Here is a 19357-nt window from a genome sequence, read left to right as displayed (position 1 = left end):
GGGGCCCTTTGTTCCTGGTTACTTATTAATATTAACAAAATGGTCTGTCCAGGTCTGTGGTAAACAGTGCAAACCTGGGTGCCTCTGGTAGCAGCCTGTGTGCTGGGAAGGCAGCCAGCCCCGTTTCCCCTCGTTCTGCACGTTACTCCTGTGACCTGAAGAGGGTGGGCTCTCCTGGCCTTGGGGAGAAGACAAGAGGCTCAGCATCACGGACACTCGTGGGAGCCAGGATGATGTCGCGGGGTCAGGGGATCAGCAGGGGCAATGTCAACCGTCCTCCAGGGAAAAGACCGGACAAGCACAGCAGCAAAACCAGGGAACACCGACCAGCGTTGAGGAAACAAACCCCTGGTCCTGTTTTGCCATGTATGCTTGGCCGCTGTTTTCTGGCTGTTGATAGAGCAGCTCCAGGTGTTTAAAAGTCTTTAAACCTTCCAAGGAGGTAGCCCCCAAGATTCCCGTGTCTCCCCTCTTGGCTTGAAGAGCACATTTGGCTTAGTAATGACCTGCCGGGGGTTGCTCTGTGTTCAGGAATCACATCCTCCCCATGCCTGGCCTTTGAGATTAAAACAGCTGAGAGGTTCCCTTCCATCCCTCCCTCCTCCCACGGGGAGAGGTTGCCTTGTTGACTGATCCAATAAGGATGATTAACAGCTAAAAAAAAAAAAATAGAGGCAGCATAAGAATACAGAAAGAAGAGTAGAGAATCAGAAGGCTTGGTCCCAGGCTTGCTTCCACCCCTACTAAATGGGGATTTCTGTCCAGAGGGTCTCTGGGGGCCATTTCAGCCCTTTGGCTCTGTTTTGCTGCTATTTCCAAAGCTCTCCATCCCTTCTCCTTGGAGGTAGAAGTTGTGACAATGACAATGCCTTAAGATCTGAGAGGAGCAAGTGGGGAGAAAGCCAGGAGGAGCTCCCAAGTGATAGGAAACTTGGTGGGGATGCATTTGAAAACAGTCAGCCATGTGTTGTTTAATGCATGAAGGCTACAGGAGGGAAATGTTTCCAGAATTATGTATCATTTTACACGTCTGTGGTCAGATTTCCATCCTTGGGCATGGTTCATTAAACCTGTTAGGGTTTTGCTCTCTGTGTGGATGGTATTCATTAATAACAGTGGACCTGTTAATAGCCGCTGTCCATGAGCAAATCAGACCTGAGATTGGGGCCAACACAGCAGCTCTTGAACTTTGCTGCCTGTTAGGATCACCTGGGGAGTTTTTAAACTGTCCAGTGCCCACACCTCACTGCAGACCCATCAAAGCAGAATCTAGCAGGATGGGGGCCCCAGACAAGTCCAGTGTGTAACCATGGCTCAAGTACTACCAGGCTGTTGCTGGATGTAGAGGGTCACATCATCTCTGTGGCTGTCCCTGGCACCCCAGCTCCTCTAACAAGGAGGCAGGAGGGCTGGGGCTGGGATCTCTAGCCTGCAGCCCTGGAGCCCAGGGCTCTCCTGTCTCCATTGGTCATCCCAGCAGGGTCAAGAAGGCCACTCTCCAGGTGGGCCTAGGGGTCTTTGTCCTCATAGAGAGACTCTCCTGCCTCCCTCAAGGACAGTCCTGTCCTGGCTGAGATTAAAAGCATGTACGCATAGAATGAGCAGCCCGAAGCAACTGTAAACAGGAGCCCTCCTTGACCGTCTGAGGAATGGGGGCCTTTTGGTAAGGCCAGAGTTTGTTTGTTATTAAAGACCTAACTAGAAACATGAGAGTGAGCTGAATGGCTGCATGCTTGGCTAATTAGTGACATGTATGTGCCCGCTTTGAACTTCAAGGACACACAACTATTAGCGCTTACATCAAAAATGGATTAAACTCCTGCGCCTTTATAATCATTTCAGAGGGGCTGCTCAAGTGGAAAGCCTTTTGTACAGGCCCTCAAGGGGCTGCCCCTCGGGTACCCTCCCCTCCCCACCCCCTGGCTGCTGGAGCCCCAGGCAGTGAGTTTCTATTAGATGTGATTGGGCAGTAAATACTGTTCAGTCCTAGGGCATGCCAGCTACCCACATTTTGCCCTCAGCAGAATGGAGTGATCTTTTGGGACTGAGATCAGCCTTCCGGGTGCCCTGCTGGGTCCAGGCACTTCTTGGGGGGGGGTGGGTTGGGGGAGGGGGAGTCCCAGTGAAGGCCCAGGCTTGGCCAGGGCTCACTTTCTCTGGCAGTGCCCTCTCCACTTCCACCCTGACCCCACCACACTGCATGCCTGCTTTGTGCTATTTGTCCTTTGGGATGTGGCACAGTGGAGGGTGGCCTAGTCCTCAGGAGAGAGGCAGTCCCCTATCTCATGTGGCATTCAGGGCCCGACCTCAGAGAACCCCCAAGCTTGATCGGGGAGACGTCTCCACTGCCATGGAGCTCCTAATTTGGAAATGGCAACAGGGTCTAAGCCCTCAGAAGCTTCTACTCCAAGGTTGGAGAATCTATTCCTTATCCTTGAATTTGCGATTTTTCTGGGGCAAGAAAGATCCAAATAAACAGAAGAAACCTTGTCAAACTATGATTCAGGGCAGGACAACTGAGCAGCATAATTTTAAAAGCATATGCTTTCAAGTTAAAGCCAGATTCAGTCCTGTCTGAGACGCTGTGTGACATTAGGCACATTCCCTAGATGCTCGAACCCTCGGTTTCCTCAACGGTAACACAGGGTGATAAAACTAATTTTACAACTTGTTAGGCGCATGAAGAAAGATGGTGTTAAGCACCTACCAGCGCACCTGGTGACACTGTAGATGCTCATGAGAAGCAGTTCCATTTCCAACCTGGCACTTGCAGAATATACAGCTTCTAGAACTCCGTGCTTCTTGCCTTGTTGGCTCTCACCTCTAGACCCCGTTTTGCCCTCACTAATATGAGGCCTTCCCCTGCTGTCCCTGCTATCAGGGACAGGGTGATACCTACTTCTTACATAGCTATTCATTATGGCTGAGGATACCACGTACAGTCCCTAGCCCTGGCCCTGGGTGTTGTAGTACACTGACCTGCAGTGAGTGAAATCACAAGACACAAGCAAGGTTCTGACCCCCTGGCCGGGGGCAGGCAGGGATGTGGCTTTTGGGGGTGGGACTTAGTGAGTGAGCACACGGCAGCACAGCAGCATGAGAGGGTGGCTGGGGACACGTGGGGGAAAGCCAGGCTGGTTTCTCTTTTGAAATAATAAGAGAGATGGATGTGTCTCAAGGACAAAGGCAGTCACTGGATCCAAGCAAAGCAAGGGACATTCTTGGGATAAAACTAAGAGAAACTTGGAGCCACCAAACTGCTCGAGAGAGAGGAGGGAGTCATTTCCGGGCAACAGCGACTCGCTCCCTGTGTATTTCCCTTTGAGTCTCAGGCCTGGGAGGGCTGGATGAGGAAGCAGAGGCTCTGCTGTCACCCCACGCACACGGCCTTTCCACAGCTGAGGGGTGATGGAGGCAGCTGGGCTCCCCGGGGCTGCGAGCACGGCTGCCGGTGGCTTGGTGCAGCGTTCCCCAAGTGCTGTGGTTTGTGGTGGGCCTCCTTGCCCGCTGCTTCTTGCAGGTTCTAACCTGTGCAGGCCTGGAGTCTGCAGCCAATTAATTTAAGGAAGACGCAGCAGGATGTTAGTGTTGAAACAACGCCTGCTTCCACCAAAGTGTAAACATTTGTCTGCTGGGTTGGTTTTCCCCTCATCCTCTTTGGAGCGCTTTAGTGGCTCAGGGTAAAGGCGCTGTTGAAATGTCCATGCACGTTGGAGAGGGATCGGGAACACCATCTTGCACTCGAGGCTTGAAGTCTGGCCTGGGACAGCCTGGCAGAGAGGTCACACAGGTAGGGGGAGCCCCCGTGCCAGCCCGGAGTTCCATGATGCTCTGGAGTCACGGCGTTTCCCTGCCCAGGGCCCCTCTCCCTCTCCTCTTAGAAACCTGTAGACAAGCTCCAGCCCTCAGAGCCCATGGGAGAAACAGGAACCTGACCTGACTCCAGAAATTTCCTTCTTTAGTCTCATGACAAAAGCCTGGTTTCTTTGGCCTCCAGGCCAAGGCTACTCAGGGCTGCTCCGTCCCAGAATTTACCCCATGAGCAGATGGTGGTCACATCCTAATCCTCATCCTCCCCTCACCCACCTTCCCAGCCAGCCAACCCAGAGCCCACCTGGCCTGGTCCTCTGTGAGCTTGGGACACACTCACAGACCCACGTCAGGGGTCTGACAAGAATAAAACATCAGGATAGAAAGAGAAAGGCTGTTTTCTGTATCTCAACAGAAAATACGTAGTTCTAGCCACAAGCCCTCCTCAGAGGCCTTGTGCTGGGGGTCTGGGACTTTCTCCTTCCACTGATGTAAGCAGTGGTGTGAGCCCCCCACTGTGCCACTGGCACGCTATGTGAGGGTTTTAGAACCAGCCTGAGGGCTGGCCCTGCTCTCTGGGGAAATGTGGGACCCACCAAACCAGGAGCCGGGTCTAGGGCTGGAACTCAGCAGGTTCCTGGCTTGTCCCAGATCTGTGGGCTGAGCTCATCTGGAAAGGATTTTGTCAACAGTTCCTTTCTCAGGATCAGTAATAATCCAGTTTTCAGGCCTGGAGCCAGAGGTGCCCTCCGAAGGGTCCCTCGCCCCCTGGGCTCTAGCTTTTTTCTCTGGGCCCAGTGGTATCACTTAAGGACAATATAGAAATATCTAGACTTCCACACCTCTCCTAGACCTACAGTGAGGCAGTTCTGACTCTCACCACTTCCCCACCCCCATGCAGCCCATCCCCTTCTGACCACAGCAGGGCAGGGCCACATGTAGAGGTGTGCCAGCCAGACAGCAGGCGTCTCCCCTGCCTGGCTTTGGAGCCCTGAAGCAAAAGGTGCCCCTGAGCTTTGGGTCCAGCCCCTGCGGGTGAAGGTCTAAGCGTGCAGCACTCATCTTTGTTAAAGTCTCCAGGGTGAGATTCGTGGGCCTTCCAAGGTCAGCCTTCAAGATCTTTTATTGATGGACAGGAAGTTCCTCCTTTTATCCAACGTAAAATGCCTCCAACTTACATTCAGGTGCATTTCCTCTTGCCGTCCTCGCTGAGATTTAGTGCCCTTGCTTTCCTGCCCGCCATTCCCAGGAGTCCTTTCTTCAGGTCCAAGATGATTAAATGCACCACGTGGATAAATTGGATCCCTTTGTAAATCACCTCCTGATTTGTATGGCGAATGAATTGCATTTTCCTATATCAGATTTTCCTAAATCTGCATATGCTACCTGCCTTGCTGAGCTCTACATACACAGCTATTTCAGAAATAGGTGTATTTGTTCTAAACTTGACAAGTTACAGAGCACTTTCTCGTTTTCATTCTCTCAGCAGCCCAGTGAGTCAGACAGAATAAGGACGGCGTCACTCGCATGTTGCAAACGAGGACTCGGGCTTGTGCGGGGCTTAGGCCAAGGCACACAGCTGTAAGGGCTGGGCTGGGGGTCACACTCAGGTCTTCTGACTCCAAGTCCAGTGCTCCTTTCTCTACACCATCGCTGCCTCTCTGAGGGTACCGCCTGGACTCGAGAGCCCAGAGGATGCCAGGGGGTGGGGGTGGGGTGAGGGGTAAAGAGGAACCTGCCCAGGATTAAACCTCTGCTGTGGACACGCCCGGAGCTGCTGCTGAAGAGGTGAGCCTGCTCACACAGCAGGCCCCCAAACTGCCAGCCTAGAGCAGGGCTCATTCCAAAGCCACCGAATGCTCATAGCTCCTGCTGCAGAAACGCCAAGGTGGTTGCAAGACATTGTCCTCCCCTGGGACAAGAGTCATAATATCCAATTTATAAATCTCAGCTCTGTTTATTTATTCCACAATATTTACTCCTTCCCGCCGCACCCCCCGCCTTGCTGAGCAGCAGACAAGATGCCCTGGCCTGTTCAGAGCAAAGTCCCGTCTCCTCTTCCTGAGCTGATCCTGGTTACGTGGGACTGTTTCTGGCCCCTCAAAGTGAGTCCCAGTGCCTGGGGAAAGGCACCCTCCCTTTGAGACAGATAATCGAGAATCGGCTAGAGAGTGACTTCTACAGAAAGCACCCTCGGGTCAGGGACTCGGCTTCACGCTGTCCCCGCAACAACCAGCACCACCCCGCCTCTTCTCCTGTGGTCACAGCTCAGAGGGAGAGGGAGTTCTCAAATGACCCCCTTCACTGCGTATGTGTAGCCAGCCAGCGTTCAGTACGTGGAGTTACGCTGACTTTGCAAAAGAAGAAAATTACTTTGTCCCTAATGCCTTCCCGCTGTCAGACGGCAGGAACGACTACTGACAAGTTTATGTCCCAAGTGGCAGTTCCCGTTCTTTCCTAAGCAGCCAGAGCATTGCTTTTTATGAGTGTCCCCAGAGATGCACGGGTTTCCATATGGCTTGTTCGGGGACTTTAACGTGCTTTGTGGAGCCTGGGTCTTCTGCCCATGGAGAGAGACAGAAGTGTTCACTGTGGAGCCCAGAGGCACCTCTCTTCTCATGCCCCCAGCCCTGGAGGCTGCAGGTTCCACTGCCCAGAAGCCTAGAGAAAGGGGACCAGCCCGGAACTGGATGCTTATTGCCTGCCAGCTTCGCCCTCTAGTGGGGACCCAGCAGCCCAGTCTTTTGCCCCTGGCTGGGGGATATTTGCAAGGTGACTGAGCTGGGACTCAGGCGTTGTGATGAGCAAGTGCATAATAAAATGGGACGTGGGGTTTTAAAGCTGCATTCTAATACAGTGTCTTCTCCACGGTGATTTTAGTGTCATTTGATGGAAGATGACTGAGCAGGGAGGGGTGGTAATAGGCCTCAGATGAGCTGCTTATTGTGAAATTCCCTTCGGGCCAACTCTTAAGCCACAGGCCTCCCTGCACCCAGGAGTGGGAGAGGTTGCCAGGGATGGGTGTAATGCCAACAGCCCTCTTGTCTTCTAAGCCTACGGAGGGGAGCATTTCTGGACAGCATCTTTCCACGGACCTGCCACATCCTGCTTCTGCTGGCTAGATTAGCCTCTAGGTGGCTCTCCCCGCTGGAAGGAGCCAAGACCTGAACCTGCCTTCTCCTCAACCCCTAGACAGGGGCGCCTGCCCAACATCTTCCTGGGTCCACATCCAGCCAGATGAGAAAGCAGCCCAAAAATCTCTCTGTCTCTCCATCTTCCACTGGGCCTCCTCATCCCCACCCTGCCCTATCACCCTAAAACAGAACCCGCTACTTAGTGCATTTGTATAGGGAGGGTGTCAGCTGCCAGGGAAAACCAGGAGTCCACTGTCTGAGCTCCTTCCATTTTCCTGAGCCCAGAAGAAAAGTGTGTTAGACCAAGATCATACCGCCTTTGAATATCTCGGCTTGATATTTGCCTCCATGAGTGAGAGGGGCTAAATGTTATCGGCCAGTTTAATCTTCTATATTCAAAAACCCCCATCCCCTTTGTCTGCCAGGGCATTCCCAAATAAGTCATTCGCTTGCTCTAAACTGCTGTAATTTTTTTTTCTTTTCCTCTTTAACCTGCTCTTTCCATCGGCCAGTTTATTCATTTCTCAGCTGCATCTCCAAAGGGGCTCACCTTCCAGCTTCCAGCCCCAAGGGCATCCGGAGGCAGCCGGTGGTTCCCTTTTCTCTGCTGAGACAGGCCTGGCTTGGTTTGGTCTCCTTTGCATCTTGGTGTCTCGTCTCAGTCTCCTGCCAGCCTGGCTTGAGTGCGTTGTCAATCTCTTCCCATCCCTGTGACAAGTGGGTGAAAATCCATCCACTTGTGGCTCTTCCAGCCCCACCAGGAGTGAGGGCCTCAAACCATAGGACCCCAGGGAAGGGCAAGGGCAAGGGCAAGGGCAAGAGTGACTCTCCTCTCTGCATGGACGTTCTTTCCCTCTGCGGTTGAAGGTGGCTGGTCCCAGAGCAGAAGGGGATTCCGGGGGGGTGGGGGGCGGTGGGCAGGCGGAGCAGTGATTGCTGTGAAGAGCAGCCCCTCGGAGCTGAAGATGTAGAACCGTGTGGTGCTCAGCCTATCTGTAGCCCCAAAGTGGCCGGCCCTAGACTCACCTTGATGTTTAAAAATCAATGAGAACTTACTTTTACAATTAAAAAAAAATTTTTTTTTCCATTTTGGAAAAGAAACTACAGTTTAAGCTACTAAGGAGAAATAAAGGTGAGACAAAATTAACCCGGTTGACAGGCCATGGCCCTCATTAGGGTGGGAACGGTGGGATGTGGGGGAGGGAGGGAGACAGAGAGACCTGAGGTGGTGGCACCTTCGGCTGCCCGCGGCCCCCATCTGCAGCCCCACCGCTCTCTGGATCCCTGGGCGTGAGGTCACCTCTCTCTGTAGCACAGGTGCACTCGAGCTCTCTTCTCTCCGTCTGGAGTTGATACCTGCGGGTGACAACAGAAGGCAGGCATTTCGGTCAGATGTGGTTTAGCTATAAATTGGTTCAGTCGGTATGCTCTGCATTCATACTTCTTTGTCTTTTTTTTGTTTTTAAACAAAAGGAAAAAAAGTTTAAATCCCCCCTTTCCTTCTCCTGCAGGAGGTGAGTGTGTGGGTGTCCTGTAGAACCTCTGGCTTCCACCCCAGCTTTGGCCCCAGCCTCCAGGTTTACCATCGCCACCCATCCCCTCCGTCCATCCCCGCTCTCCACCCCAAAAGGGAACCCTCTGCCGCCATCATTACTGTTACGTTAAAGATGCCCAAACTTTCCATGACATATCCCATCCTCCGACCACGACCACGTTCAGTATTGACGACTGTCATGCAGGGATCTAAATGGGAGGGGAGGGAGGGAATAGCCAGTGGGGAGGGGGGAGTGGTTGGGGGGGGAGGGGGTGGAGAATGGAGATCTTTTTTGTCTTTTTAAAAAAGCAAATTTGTCATTGAATGGATCCAAAAACAAAAAAGAAAAAGTGAAGTGTGCACACACATACACACACACACACATACACATACACCAAAAAATCAAAAATCCCCTCCGCAAAGATTTTTTTTTTTCCTGGACACAAATTGCTTTGTTTCCTGTCACGTTTTAATATCAATATTAACACAATGTGTAGTCTAAAACTAGTTCCTTTGTAGTTTGCATGGGATGTGAATGCTGTCTCAACGTGCCCAGACCTAGAAGACTGCATGAGCATCAATTCAGATGTGAAAAAAAATCTCTCTCTTTCTCTCTCTCTCTTCCATATATATCTCTATTTCTATTGTGATAATTTGGTGGGCAGTGAAGCACCTCCGGTTGGTTGCCGTAGTGTGTTGAATGATTGTTTTTTTATTCTCTATATTTTTGGAGCTCCAAGCTTCTTAGTAGTAGCCTGGGCTGAGTATTCTTGAGTCCCTGCTGATGTTTTCGCATGGCCTTGGTTGAGTGTTAGAAGTTGGGCCTAAGCTGTTTTTCTCGAGTGTTTGGCTTGTAATGACCGGTGCATGCCTGGCTTCTGGCCTCATACCCAGCTCTATTCTCTGCACACCAGTCCTGAATAGCTACAGTGCTCAACCGAATTTTGGCGCGCCCGCTTCCCCGGCAGGCTCCAACCCGGCGCGGCCCGGAGGCTTCCCGGGGGCCAACAGCCCAGGACCTGTCGCCGATCTCTATGGCCCTGCCAGCCAGGACTCCGGAGTGGGGAATTACATAAGTGCGGCCAGCCCACAGCCGGGCTCGGGCTTCGGCCATGGCATAGCTGTAAGTACCTGCCTTCCCCTGCCCTCCTACCTCCTCGTTCCTGACCAACTCCTTGTGGCCTGTGGGTGTGCCAGGAGAGCCCAGAGTTGGGGGCACAGGAGAGGACAGTGGGTCCCCATCAACAACATCACACCGGCTACCAAGGGCCGAAGCCCCTCTGTCCAGATGTGTCCCGAGTGCCTCCCACGTGAGCAGGTCAGGTGCAAATCACCGCTCTGTCACCTTCAGCCCGTGCAGCCTTGAGCCACTTACATAGCCGTCTGAACCTCATTCCTCTGGCTGCAAAACAGAATAAGTATGTCTTCCTCAAAAGATTGCGGGAGAATTAATGGAAATAGTAGATGCCACATGCTGGCACATAGTGGGTCCTCAGTAGCAGCCTGCTTCCTTGATCCCTGGAGACTGGAGACTGTCATATGGGCTGGGACACGCCTCCCTCTGGATCCCCCATAGAGCCCCCAGCCTAAGGTCCAGCGGCAACGCTGGTGCCCGGGAGGCCGTGTGGGTGCAAGCCCCCTCCCAGGCAGTTCCCTTTGCTAACGTGTCTTCCAGTTTCCAGGTTCCGAGTAAGTCCCCATTTGCGTTCTGTAGCTGCAGCCCCCTGAAGGCCAGATGCATTTGATATTTGTAATGCTCTGTGGTTCTATAATCTGACTAATCCAGGCAATGGAAATTTGCTTAACAGATTTGCATGCTGTTTTCAGATTGTATTGTTCTTCTCCCTCCCGGTGTGTGTGAGCATGAATGTGCCTGAGCCCACTCGCTCGCTGTCCCTTCCATTTTGGAAACAGAAAATCGCCCAACCTCTGCCCTGGCCCACCTCAGCATTTTGGAGGCAGTTTGGTTTTGAGCTAAGATGAGAGGGTCTGCTGTCCCAGGTCACATTCCTGTCAGACCCTGCTTCTGGGACAGAGCGGGGCAGCCCTGCCTTGAGGGCCAGGCTGCGGAGAACAAACTAAGTGCAGACAGTCTGGGGCCCCGGGGTGGCCTCGCGTGTGCTCCCTGGTGTTGGGAGCCTGTCCACACAGTGTCTCATACACACACACACACACACACACACACACACACACACACACACACGTCTGCCAGCCCTGCCTGTGCAGTCTGGGTCCTTGTTCAATTCCACTCCCAAGCCAGTATCACTTAAGTCAGTCGTTTGATGAGTCTAATCCCCTTGGACCAGCTGTAGCACCAAATCTAGAATATTATTATTCACCTGAGAGCCGCATCAGTTTGGGGCACCATCTATCACCACTTGGAACACAACTCATTTACATTTCCAGCGTCCAGAAACACAGACCTTATTTGTTCTTGAAAACCTGGGTCTTCTGACCTGTGTGCTGTGCTGTTTTTCTGCAATAATCACAGAGCATCGCACCGGATTGTCTGCACCGGGATTTCTTCTCCCCAGCTGGAGCTGTTGAGACTGTGGACAGAGACTCTTACCTTTGCCCTCTGGGGCTCAGGGCCACCATGCCCATCATTTGGGGCATGAGTCCCCCCCTTGCCCACCGCCCAGCCACCCCTCTCAATCTGGCTCTTGGTTTCGCCTGGGCAAACAGACAGGCTTGGGTGGGGGCGGGGGGAGTGGGGGCCGGGTTCGGAGCTGGGGAGGGTGCCATCCTGGCCCCTCGTGGCACGGTGTCTCAGAATTACATATTCATGCTGGCAACCACAGACTAGTCCTAGAGATAATTTCCTTTCCCAGAATGTGACAATCTGTTCCCATGTATAGCGCACTGATGACCTTAACAATTGTGCAATTTTAGGGACCTTTGATTGCAACGGCCTTTACAAATGGATACCATTGAGCAGGTGCTTTCGTTGCCATCTCACTCTGAGGTATTACCGTCTCTGCCATGTGTCTCCGCCCTGCCGGCGTGTCCGTACACGTATGTGCACTGGGTCATACATGTACGCACATGCCCTTGTCTCATCACATCAACATCTCTCTCTCCTCTTTCTGGACCCCTTTTCAGGGGGGTGGGGGCAAAAACAAATCCAGTCTTTTAATCTCTCATCCCTTCCTCCAGCTTTTAATCACGACCCCTACCTTTTTGACTGTTTCTCGCTCTCTCTCTCTTTTTTTTTTCCCTTGATTTGGTTCTTTTGACCCCTTTTCTCTATCTTCCCCATGCTTCATCTTTCTCTGTCGTGACATACAATCAAGAGTGTGGGAAACTGGAAGCGATCTCGTGCTGTGCCCGTCCCGGGGGATGGAGACAGGGAAGCCCTGGGGCCAGGCCTGGGGGAAGGGGGTGGGGGCCAGGCCGCTGGTCTTGCGATGTGACCTTGTGGGTTGCTGGGCCCCTTCAGCTCCCCAGGGCTCGCTGGGGCTCAGCCAATGGGGTTCGTGCAGTCAAACAGCCAGACTCCACCTTTTAGTGAAAAGAAAACATTTTTTGCCAGTAACTACTGAGTAATTATCCAGATTACCACATGAAAAGCAAATTAAATTAACGACATCACCTGAGTAACGTGGATTTGGATCCCTGCCAGTTTCCTAACCTTTTAAACTGAGCTCAAGTTAATTAAACATTTTTTAAATCACTATGATGGGGATACGGAGGGGGTGAAACAGAAGAGAGGGGAGGTTGGGGCAGTGAGGAAGCCTCTTGCCACGTTCTCCTTTGAAAATGAGTATCCATTATTCTTGGGAAGGACACGGAGAAGGGAGAAGTTGCCCTCATGGAAGCACTAGCTGCGTCCTGTGTTAGCACGTTAGTCTGTAGGGCTGGAACATGGGTCTCTGTCTTTGGAAAAGGGAGGGTGACAACTGAGGCCAGGGAATGGGCCCCACTCAGAAAATCCCGCTGGGTCACAAAGCCTTTCCCTCTTGGAGTTGGGTCATAGGAGAAGCAAGGCTAGAGGGAACTTGGGGTTGCAGTTAGTAGCATGCCTCTCCCGTAGGGGGATTGTTCCTGGCCCCTGAGTCAATCGGGACTCTGTGGGTTGAGACCAGTGGGGGAACCAGGCTGAGTTGAGCTCTATAAATCTCTTGGATTTCTCTAATGTTGCCGCTAAGGAATCACGTCAACTAACGCAACCGCCTCTCTTAACCAAATAAACCCCTGTGTGTGAATTCTCCCACCCCTCGCCTCCACTTCCCCTCGAGCACTGACCCAGCCATTGCTGGCCAGAGCCAGAGGCCGCTAACAGTGTGAAGGACAGCTACTCGCTACTAATTGAGCTGGGTTTGGGGGCCCAGGGGAAGTAGGGTTTCTCTAAGAGCAAGGGGGGCTGAGTTATCCAAGGACTTTGAGGGCTGAGGGTGGCTCCAGCTCTTTGTGGAGTCCGATGAAGAGGGGATTAAGCAACTACCAGACACAGCAGATCCTTGGAAGGCCAGACACTGGGGCCGCCAGTGCCCCTGGAGAAAGAGGAGTGGATTAGGGCTTCCTGCCCACAGCTCTGCGCCCTCCAGGGCTGTTGCAGCCTTCCCTTAGGGGTAGGGGAGGAGGCTGCTCCAGCCCATCCTCCCTCATCCAACCTTAGGATCAATTTCCAGAGAAGGCTAAAGTAGCCGATAGAGTGGAGGTAGCAACCTACCCCCTTCCAAAATGGATTAAGTGAGCTAACAGAGTCACGTGGCTGCACCGCAGCAGTTTGGAAGCACTGGTCAAACACACACAGTGGCCCCATCAGAGGTGACCCTCTGACATTTGATGCCATCCTCAAAAGAGGAGCCCAAGCCCCTGGTCAATTCAGGGAGACTCAGTTAGCAAGTCTGTGAATCTGGGCCTGTTTTTGTTTCCTATAACCAAAGCTGGTTATTTGTTGCATAGTTTGTTAAGTATTCTGACCTTCAGTTTTTAGGTATGTAATATGATTTTTCATTACAAATTTGCATTTTCAGCTATTAGCAATCATTGACAGGTATCTAATAAAGGCCAAAGCTTTTAAAAAACGTTGAGCTTTGAAAACAGAAGTTTAAACAGAAAAAGTATCTCTGGTCAAGGTGCAATTTGCCAATCAAGCCAAAAACACAGCATGACCACATTTGCTGACCACATTTCCTACCATTACCTCGAGAATTCCACAGTGTTGTATCAAATCAGCAAAGTGAGTTATAGAGCTCTCCTCTTCCCAGCATCAGCGTGGCTTAGATGTCAGGTTTCCCAAGCTGTGATCTCAGCAAGCTGTTAGCCGGGCCATTTTCACACGTGTGCAGTAGCCCGATGAAGTCCTTCTTTGAAAGCTCTAGTTAAAACACTGGAATCAATCGTATACTTGCCTGACACTTCTTTCTCCTCCCACCCCACTTTCTGTTTTCTTCTGGGCATACCTGACCTGGCCTGCCCTACAGAGCATACCTGGATGTCCAGGCAAGACTGGGCGAAGTTTCTGAGTGGCCCTTTGTTTAGGTGATGTCCTCAGACCTGGACCCCCACCAGCCTCACTCCCCATCCCAACCAGAGATGGCTCACTTCGGATCGAGGGTTGGCTACATCTCATCATCTCACGAATCTGCTGTAATATAAGACAACAGCTTTTCAATGTGTATATAACCCATGATTTTGGTTTGGTTTTGTTTTGTTTTTCTTGATGGTTTCCCATCCCCTCCTCTCTTCCCCTTCTCCTTTGAAATCTCTTTGAATCACATTTAGTAGTGATTTTGACTTAGTCCAGTAGTCACATAGCTTTAATATCTAGTTCAAAGCTAACCATAGTATAATTGTTATATTAAGAAGTTATTTTTTTCTTAAAAGAAATTTTTTTTTTGCTTGTTTTGATTCTGTTCTTACTTTTAAAGGATGCTGAGATGGTAATAGTACTCTCAATATTTTGGTACCAATTCTGAGACTGTATGAATTTTCAGGTGGAACTTTAGCACACACTGAAGCGACATTGTGAAGTGCGGGGCGGGAGGCGGGCATACACTTTCTATTTTGCGTTGTAGGAGAAGTGAGATGTAGTAGGCTAATTAACAGACTCTCTAGCTGTTCTTTTTTGTGATGTCTCTTTGTTAACCTGAGTATATCTATTTTCGGCAATAAGGTAAGGACGACAGTGTTTTGAGTGTCCTCCTTTTCTATAAGTGCTTTTTTTTCTGTTGAAAGAGGTGATATTATAAGGTTTTTTGAAATTGTGAATTCTAAAAAAGAAATGTTGTAAATACAATTCCATTAACTACATAGAAACTATTAAGAAAGAGAGAATCAAAAATATTTTTGTGAGGGCGTCGGTCCCAGGCAGTTTGATGCTCTGCAGAAGGAGGAGGGAAGGGAATGTTGGCAAAGTGAGTGGCTGAGAGGAAGAACACCCAGCTGCCGGGGCGACCCCAGGACAAGTTAGAGCACTGTTCAGCTCCTTTGTCTGTGTGATAGACCTAAGAACTGTATTAGTGTCGTACCAGCCTATTAACCTCTCGTCTGTGCACAGCTTCAAATGTTACCGTCTAGTTAGATTTTTATTTAAAATATGAAAAACTGCTTTTCCCAAGACGTTTTTTAAAAAAAAAAAACAAAGCTACAGTTTTAATATTTAACATATTTAAAGTTTCAAAGCACACCTGTTTGGCTTGGGGTGGGGGGGATGGGGGGGACATTCTTTTTCAGTCTTAATTTTTAAATATTTGATCATTTTCTATTGTCCAATCATTTCAGCACCTCCAAAGGTCCCTAGGACACTTTGCCTCTCTTCTCCCCCCTGCCCCCCACCCCGCTCCCAGATCTGGGGGCCCTCGGGCCAGGAGTGGACGAGCCTGCATTAACACAACCCTTTCTCCATTCACTTTCTATTTACAAATTAGGAAAGGAACCTTTTGGTTTATATATTTTTTTTAATACCTCAGTGCTGCAAGTATCACCAGAGAGGCTATGGAAGAATTTTTTTTTTTAATTTATTGTAGATGTAAACAGAATTTTAAAAGTAAAAAGTATAAACATCACTGCACTGTGACTGGTGGGAAAAACTGACAATTTCCTGTTTGCACATGTTTAACATTTGGCTGTTATAATATATGGTCCTCGGTTGGGGAAAGATACTTATGATGAAGGATATTTTTTAATTTAACTTTTTTTTAAATATTGGTAATAGGTCGGCAACAGCAACTATAGAAGTACAACTCAATAGATGGCATTAAAACATATTGTAGTGTGGATATATATTTTTTTCTTTTTTAAAATGTGATATTGACGTTTTATTAATATTTTTTAAATTGTTACGTTTATAAATTTGGTACTTAAGGCACAGCCAGTATGAGACACTGAATGCGACATTTATTATAAAGAGCTGCTGCACTCCTATTTTTATAAATTTTACTAACAAAGTAGACTAATGTAGACATTCACAGACATGGTAGGGCAAAATCATCTTCGAACTAAAGACTCCAAAATGCTAACTCAGAAAGAAAGAAAAAAAGCTTTTTCAATTCTAATTAAACAGCAACAACATTTTTTTAAATAATAATAAAAAAATCATGTTCTTTGTTTTTCCAATAAAAGGTTGTTTGGCGAGGCTTTTTTGTTATTTTTTTTTTTCCTTTCTCTTTTTGAATTTCCAAACAACCAGGTTAAATACAATGCTGGGCGCTTTTAAAAATATCAAAACTTTGTTCAAATAATCAAATAACAAAATAGAAGTTTTATTTAAAAGCAAAAACAAAGGAAAAAACAGAGACAGTAAATTCCCATCAATTCAGTGTCTAGACTAGGGAATTTAATTACTATTTTGTCTATGTTGGTGATGTACTGTACTTCCCTTCCTTTTCTCTGCACCCTCATCACCTCTTAAAAGACTCTTTGTTGATCATTGTATGTTAATAATGTATAAAATGGCTATCTTGTAAGCGTGCTGTCCTGGTACTAGTGTAGTGACTTTTTTTCTCCTCTTTCTTCTAGTACATATTGATAGGTATAACATAATTAAGGTTTAAAAAATTAGACATAGTTATTCAGATTTAGGACCAGTAAGGATAGAACTTTCTCTTATTTATGAAAAAAAGAAAAAAAAACAGCTAATAATTTTGGGGCAGTTTTTTCCTTTAATTTTTTTTTTTTTTTCAATTTCAAGTTTCATTTTATTTTTGCTGATCTGATGTGGTTTCAACTAACCCAAGGTCTCACAATGTTAAAATGCCGGCAGACTCCACGGCGTTTTGTAGACCCCCATCCCCCCTCACTGTGAAGGGGTGTGCCATACTACCTTAAATGCTAATGCTAGATATGCAAAACTGGATTTTTTTAATTTATTTTTTAAAAGAGGGAGGCATGGTATATTAAAATGATTTTACTAAGAGAAAAAATATTTTTTTAAGAATGCTCAGAAGAAATTGATAATCTGTGTGAATATGTTTTAGATGTTTATATACCTTTTGAAGAGACCCAGTAGCCCATAGCACAAATCTCGTGGAAATCCGATATGTTTAAATGTGGCTACCTAGGTTAAGGTTCACGTTAGTCCCCCCATCCATCTAGAAGTCCATTTTGAAAGATTTTTGTAAATTCTTTTAGCACTGATGTTCAGCCTTGTCTTTGTTTCAGTTAAGCTCAATGGCGAACATGGGAAACCACCTTTCGCCTTCCCTGGGGGAGAAACCCTCTTGGCTGATGGCTTTTCCCCGGAATTATCAAATAGCCACCGGGTGACTTTCTGGCTTCCAGATCCATCTGCCTGAGACCCCCGAACTCCTCTCCTCCCACGCAGAGGAGAGTGAGCGGCATTAGCTCCTGGCCCCAGTCCTGGTTCTACCTGGACTTGGGGCTGATGGAGACGACCGAGCCTTCGGTCTGTTCTCCGGGAGCTTCCGCAGACTTGGTTTGTGGCCTTCCTTACACCCATTGGGAAAACCAAACAGCCTCGTGCTCTATCCCAGTCGCTCATTGGCTTGATTCAAACGAAGCCCCAATAGGCCTTTGCGTTTTTATCCTTCATAACCTTCATCTTAATTTGAACTCGTAGCTTGGACTTTAAGGTAGCATGGCTCTATTGCTGTCATTTAATGTCTCACTGCACAGCAATCACAGCCAGTGAATGTTACACACATCTTGCTAGACTAGTATAAAAATCATTGGGTAATTGTTGGTTCTAATGACCTGAAAGGTGTTCAGTTTTTGTTTTTGGCTTTGTTTTGTTTTTGTTTTTGATTTTGTTTGGGGGGGGGGTGGTTTGGTTGTTGTTCTTTTTCATTTGGGGATTTTGGAAAAAAAAAATTTATTTTTGGTTCCAAATAGAAAAACAAAACCTATTTTGATCTTTAGTGCAAACGAGGGCTAGGGACTTAGCCTCCACCACCACCACCACACTGCTCATTCTGCCATTCACTCACTGCAGCATATTCAAGAATAAAGCAATATAGTTTACTACATTTTTTATTGAAGGTCAGCCATGCTTTCTGTATTATATTGCATATGAAATTGTTTACAAAAGAAACACTAACTCATACTTCTCTTTATCGGTTGCAAGTGGCACGCAGGGACAGAAAGAGACTGGGGGTGGGGGAGGGGAGAATTTTTTTTTTTTTTTTTTTTTCTTGAATGTGCTTCACAAGCCTGGCCATCTTCCAAGGACAGCAAAAGCAGGGGAGGCCGAAGGTAGAGGAGAGGGACAGACTGTAGATAAGCACATTGAAGAGTGACACTGGCGGGTTTCCCCACCCTCACCCTAAAGTAGAAAGCAAGCAGAAGTCAGCTCAGCCCCTCCTGGGCACAGACACTACACAAGGAGACGCTGAAAGTTAAGCAATACTTTAATACTGTAATATGTTTGTTTTCTTTTTCTTTCTTTCTTTTTTTTTTTTGTCACCAAAAAAAAAAAAAAAGTAAATAAACTAAAACGCAGAAACATATAAATACAACCCATCTCCTCTTGGGGAGCAACCTTAATCCAAACACTTGGCTATCAAATCATCAGAATGTATTGTCGCAGACAGGATTTCATTTCCGGGAGGCAGGGGCGTGAGGGGGGAGGGGCCTGGGGGCTGAGAGACAAAAGTTCCAGAGCCTCCCAGAAGGCTCTCTACTACTGTATTCTGTACATACTGTACCATCCTGTGTGGAATCCGTGCGTGTCCTCTTGAGTAGCGTGGGCTAGCCAATCTGCCGTTCATGGTGTATTGTAAATGCGGAATTCCATGTGTAATAAATAGGATGCAAGTCTAAGCGTTTCATGTGGACATAAATGTATCTAAATAAAACTCTCCCTAGCACTGTGGCTGACCTCACCCTTACTTTTATACTTTAGTATGAAACTGATGAGAACTTTGGTAGTGAGTATTTTTTTTATATATATACATATATATGTATCTATATATATATATATCTCAAGCATCTTTCAGGTCTTTGTGTGTGGCTTTCTTAAAGCCCTGTTGTAAAAAATTACTATGTGGATGGCAGTCTCTCACATCACAGATGTGGAAAGTATAATTTTATATTTGTATTTTCAAATAAATAAGTTTGTGAAAGGTTTCCATCCTCTACTGTGGTCCAGAAATCAATGTGTTTGTCTGACAAAAAAAAAATAAAATGAAATAAACTGTTTTGAACAGAGTTGTTTGGTGTTCTTTCACTTTCGGAGGAGGCTAGGGTGGGGGAGAGCTGTTGTTTGGTTTTAGGGGGGAGGATACTACGGAGTCATACCTGCTTCCCCTCGCCCCCCAGCAGGAATGTTGGCCCAGGAGCATCCAGCGGAGAAGAAGCCCCTTCCCTGTCCCCAGGGAGCCGTGACAGGGAGAGGACTAGGCTGGCAGAGCAGGCTGCAGGATGCGCTGGATTAATAGAGGAAGGTGCCCAGAACCCATGGATGGAAGGGAGTGAA

General features: G+C 48.4%; 1 protein-coding gene across 3 annotated transcripts in view; it reads left to right on the top strand.

The window, feature by feature from the left end:
- Positions 1 to 19089, top strand: part of MSI2 (musashi RNA binding protein 2) — a 379812-nt gene extending 360723 nt beyond the window's left edge. Inside the window, exons 12-13 of one of the 3 annotated variants that reach the window (XM_045525690.1) lie at positions 9393 to 9601; positions 13908 to 19089. In XM_045525690.1, coding sequence (XP_045381646.1) covers positions 9393 to 9601; positions 13908 to 13949 — 251 coding nt within the window. In that variant the 3' untranslated portion in view covers positions 13950 to 19089. Of the gene's footprint in view, positions 1 to 9392; positions 9602 to 11370; positions 11444 to 13907 lie in introns of those variants that run through there. The other 2 variants (XM_045525689.1, XM_045525691.1) reach the window with 2 other exon arrangements.
- Positions 19090 to 19357: the final 268 nt, after the last annotated feature.

Source organism: Lemur catta, chromosome 15, assembly GCF_020740605.2.
Source record: "Lemur catta isolate mLemCat1 chromosome 15, mLemCat1.pri, whole genome shotgun sequence".
NCBI lineage: Eukaryota > Metazoa > Chordata > Mammalia > Primates > Lemuridae > Lemur > Lemur catta.
Note: the sequence above shows the minus strand (reverse complement) of the source record. Positions and strands in the feature narration are given on the sequence as shown.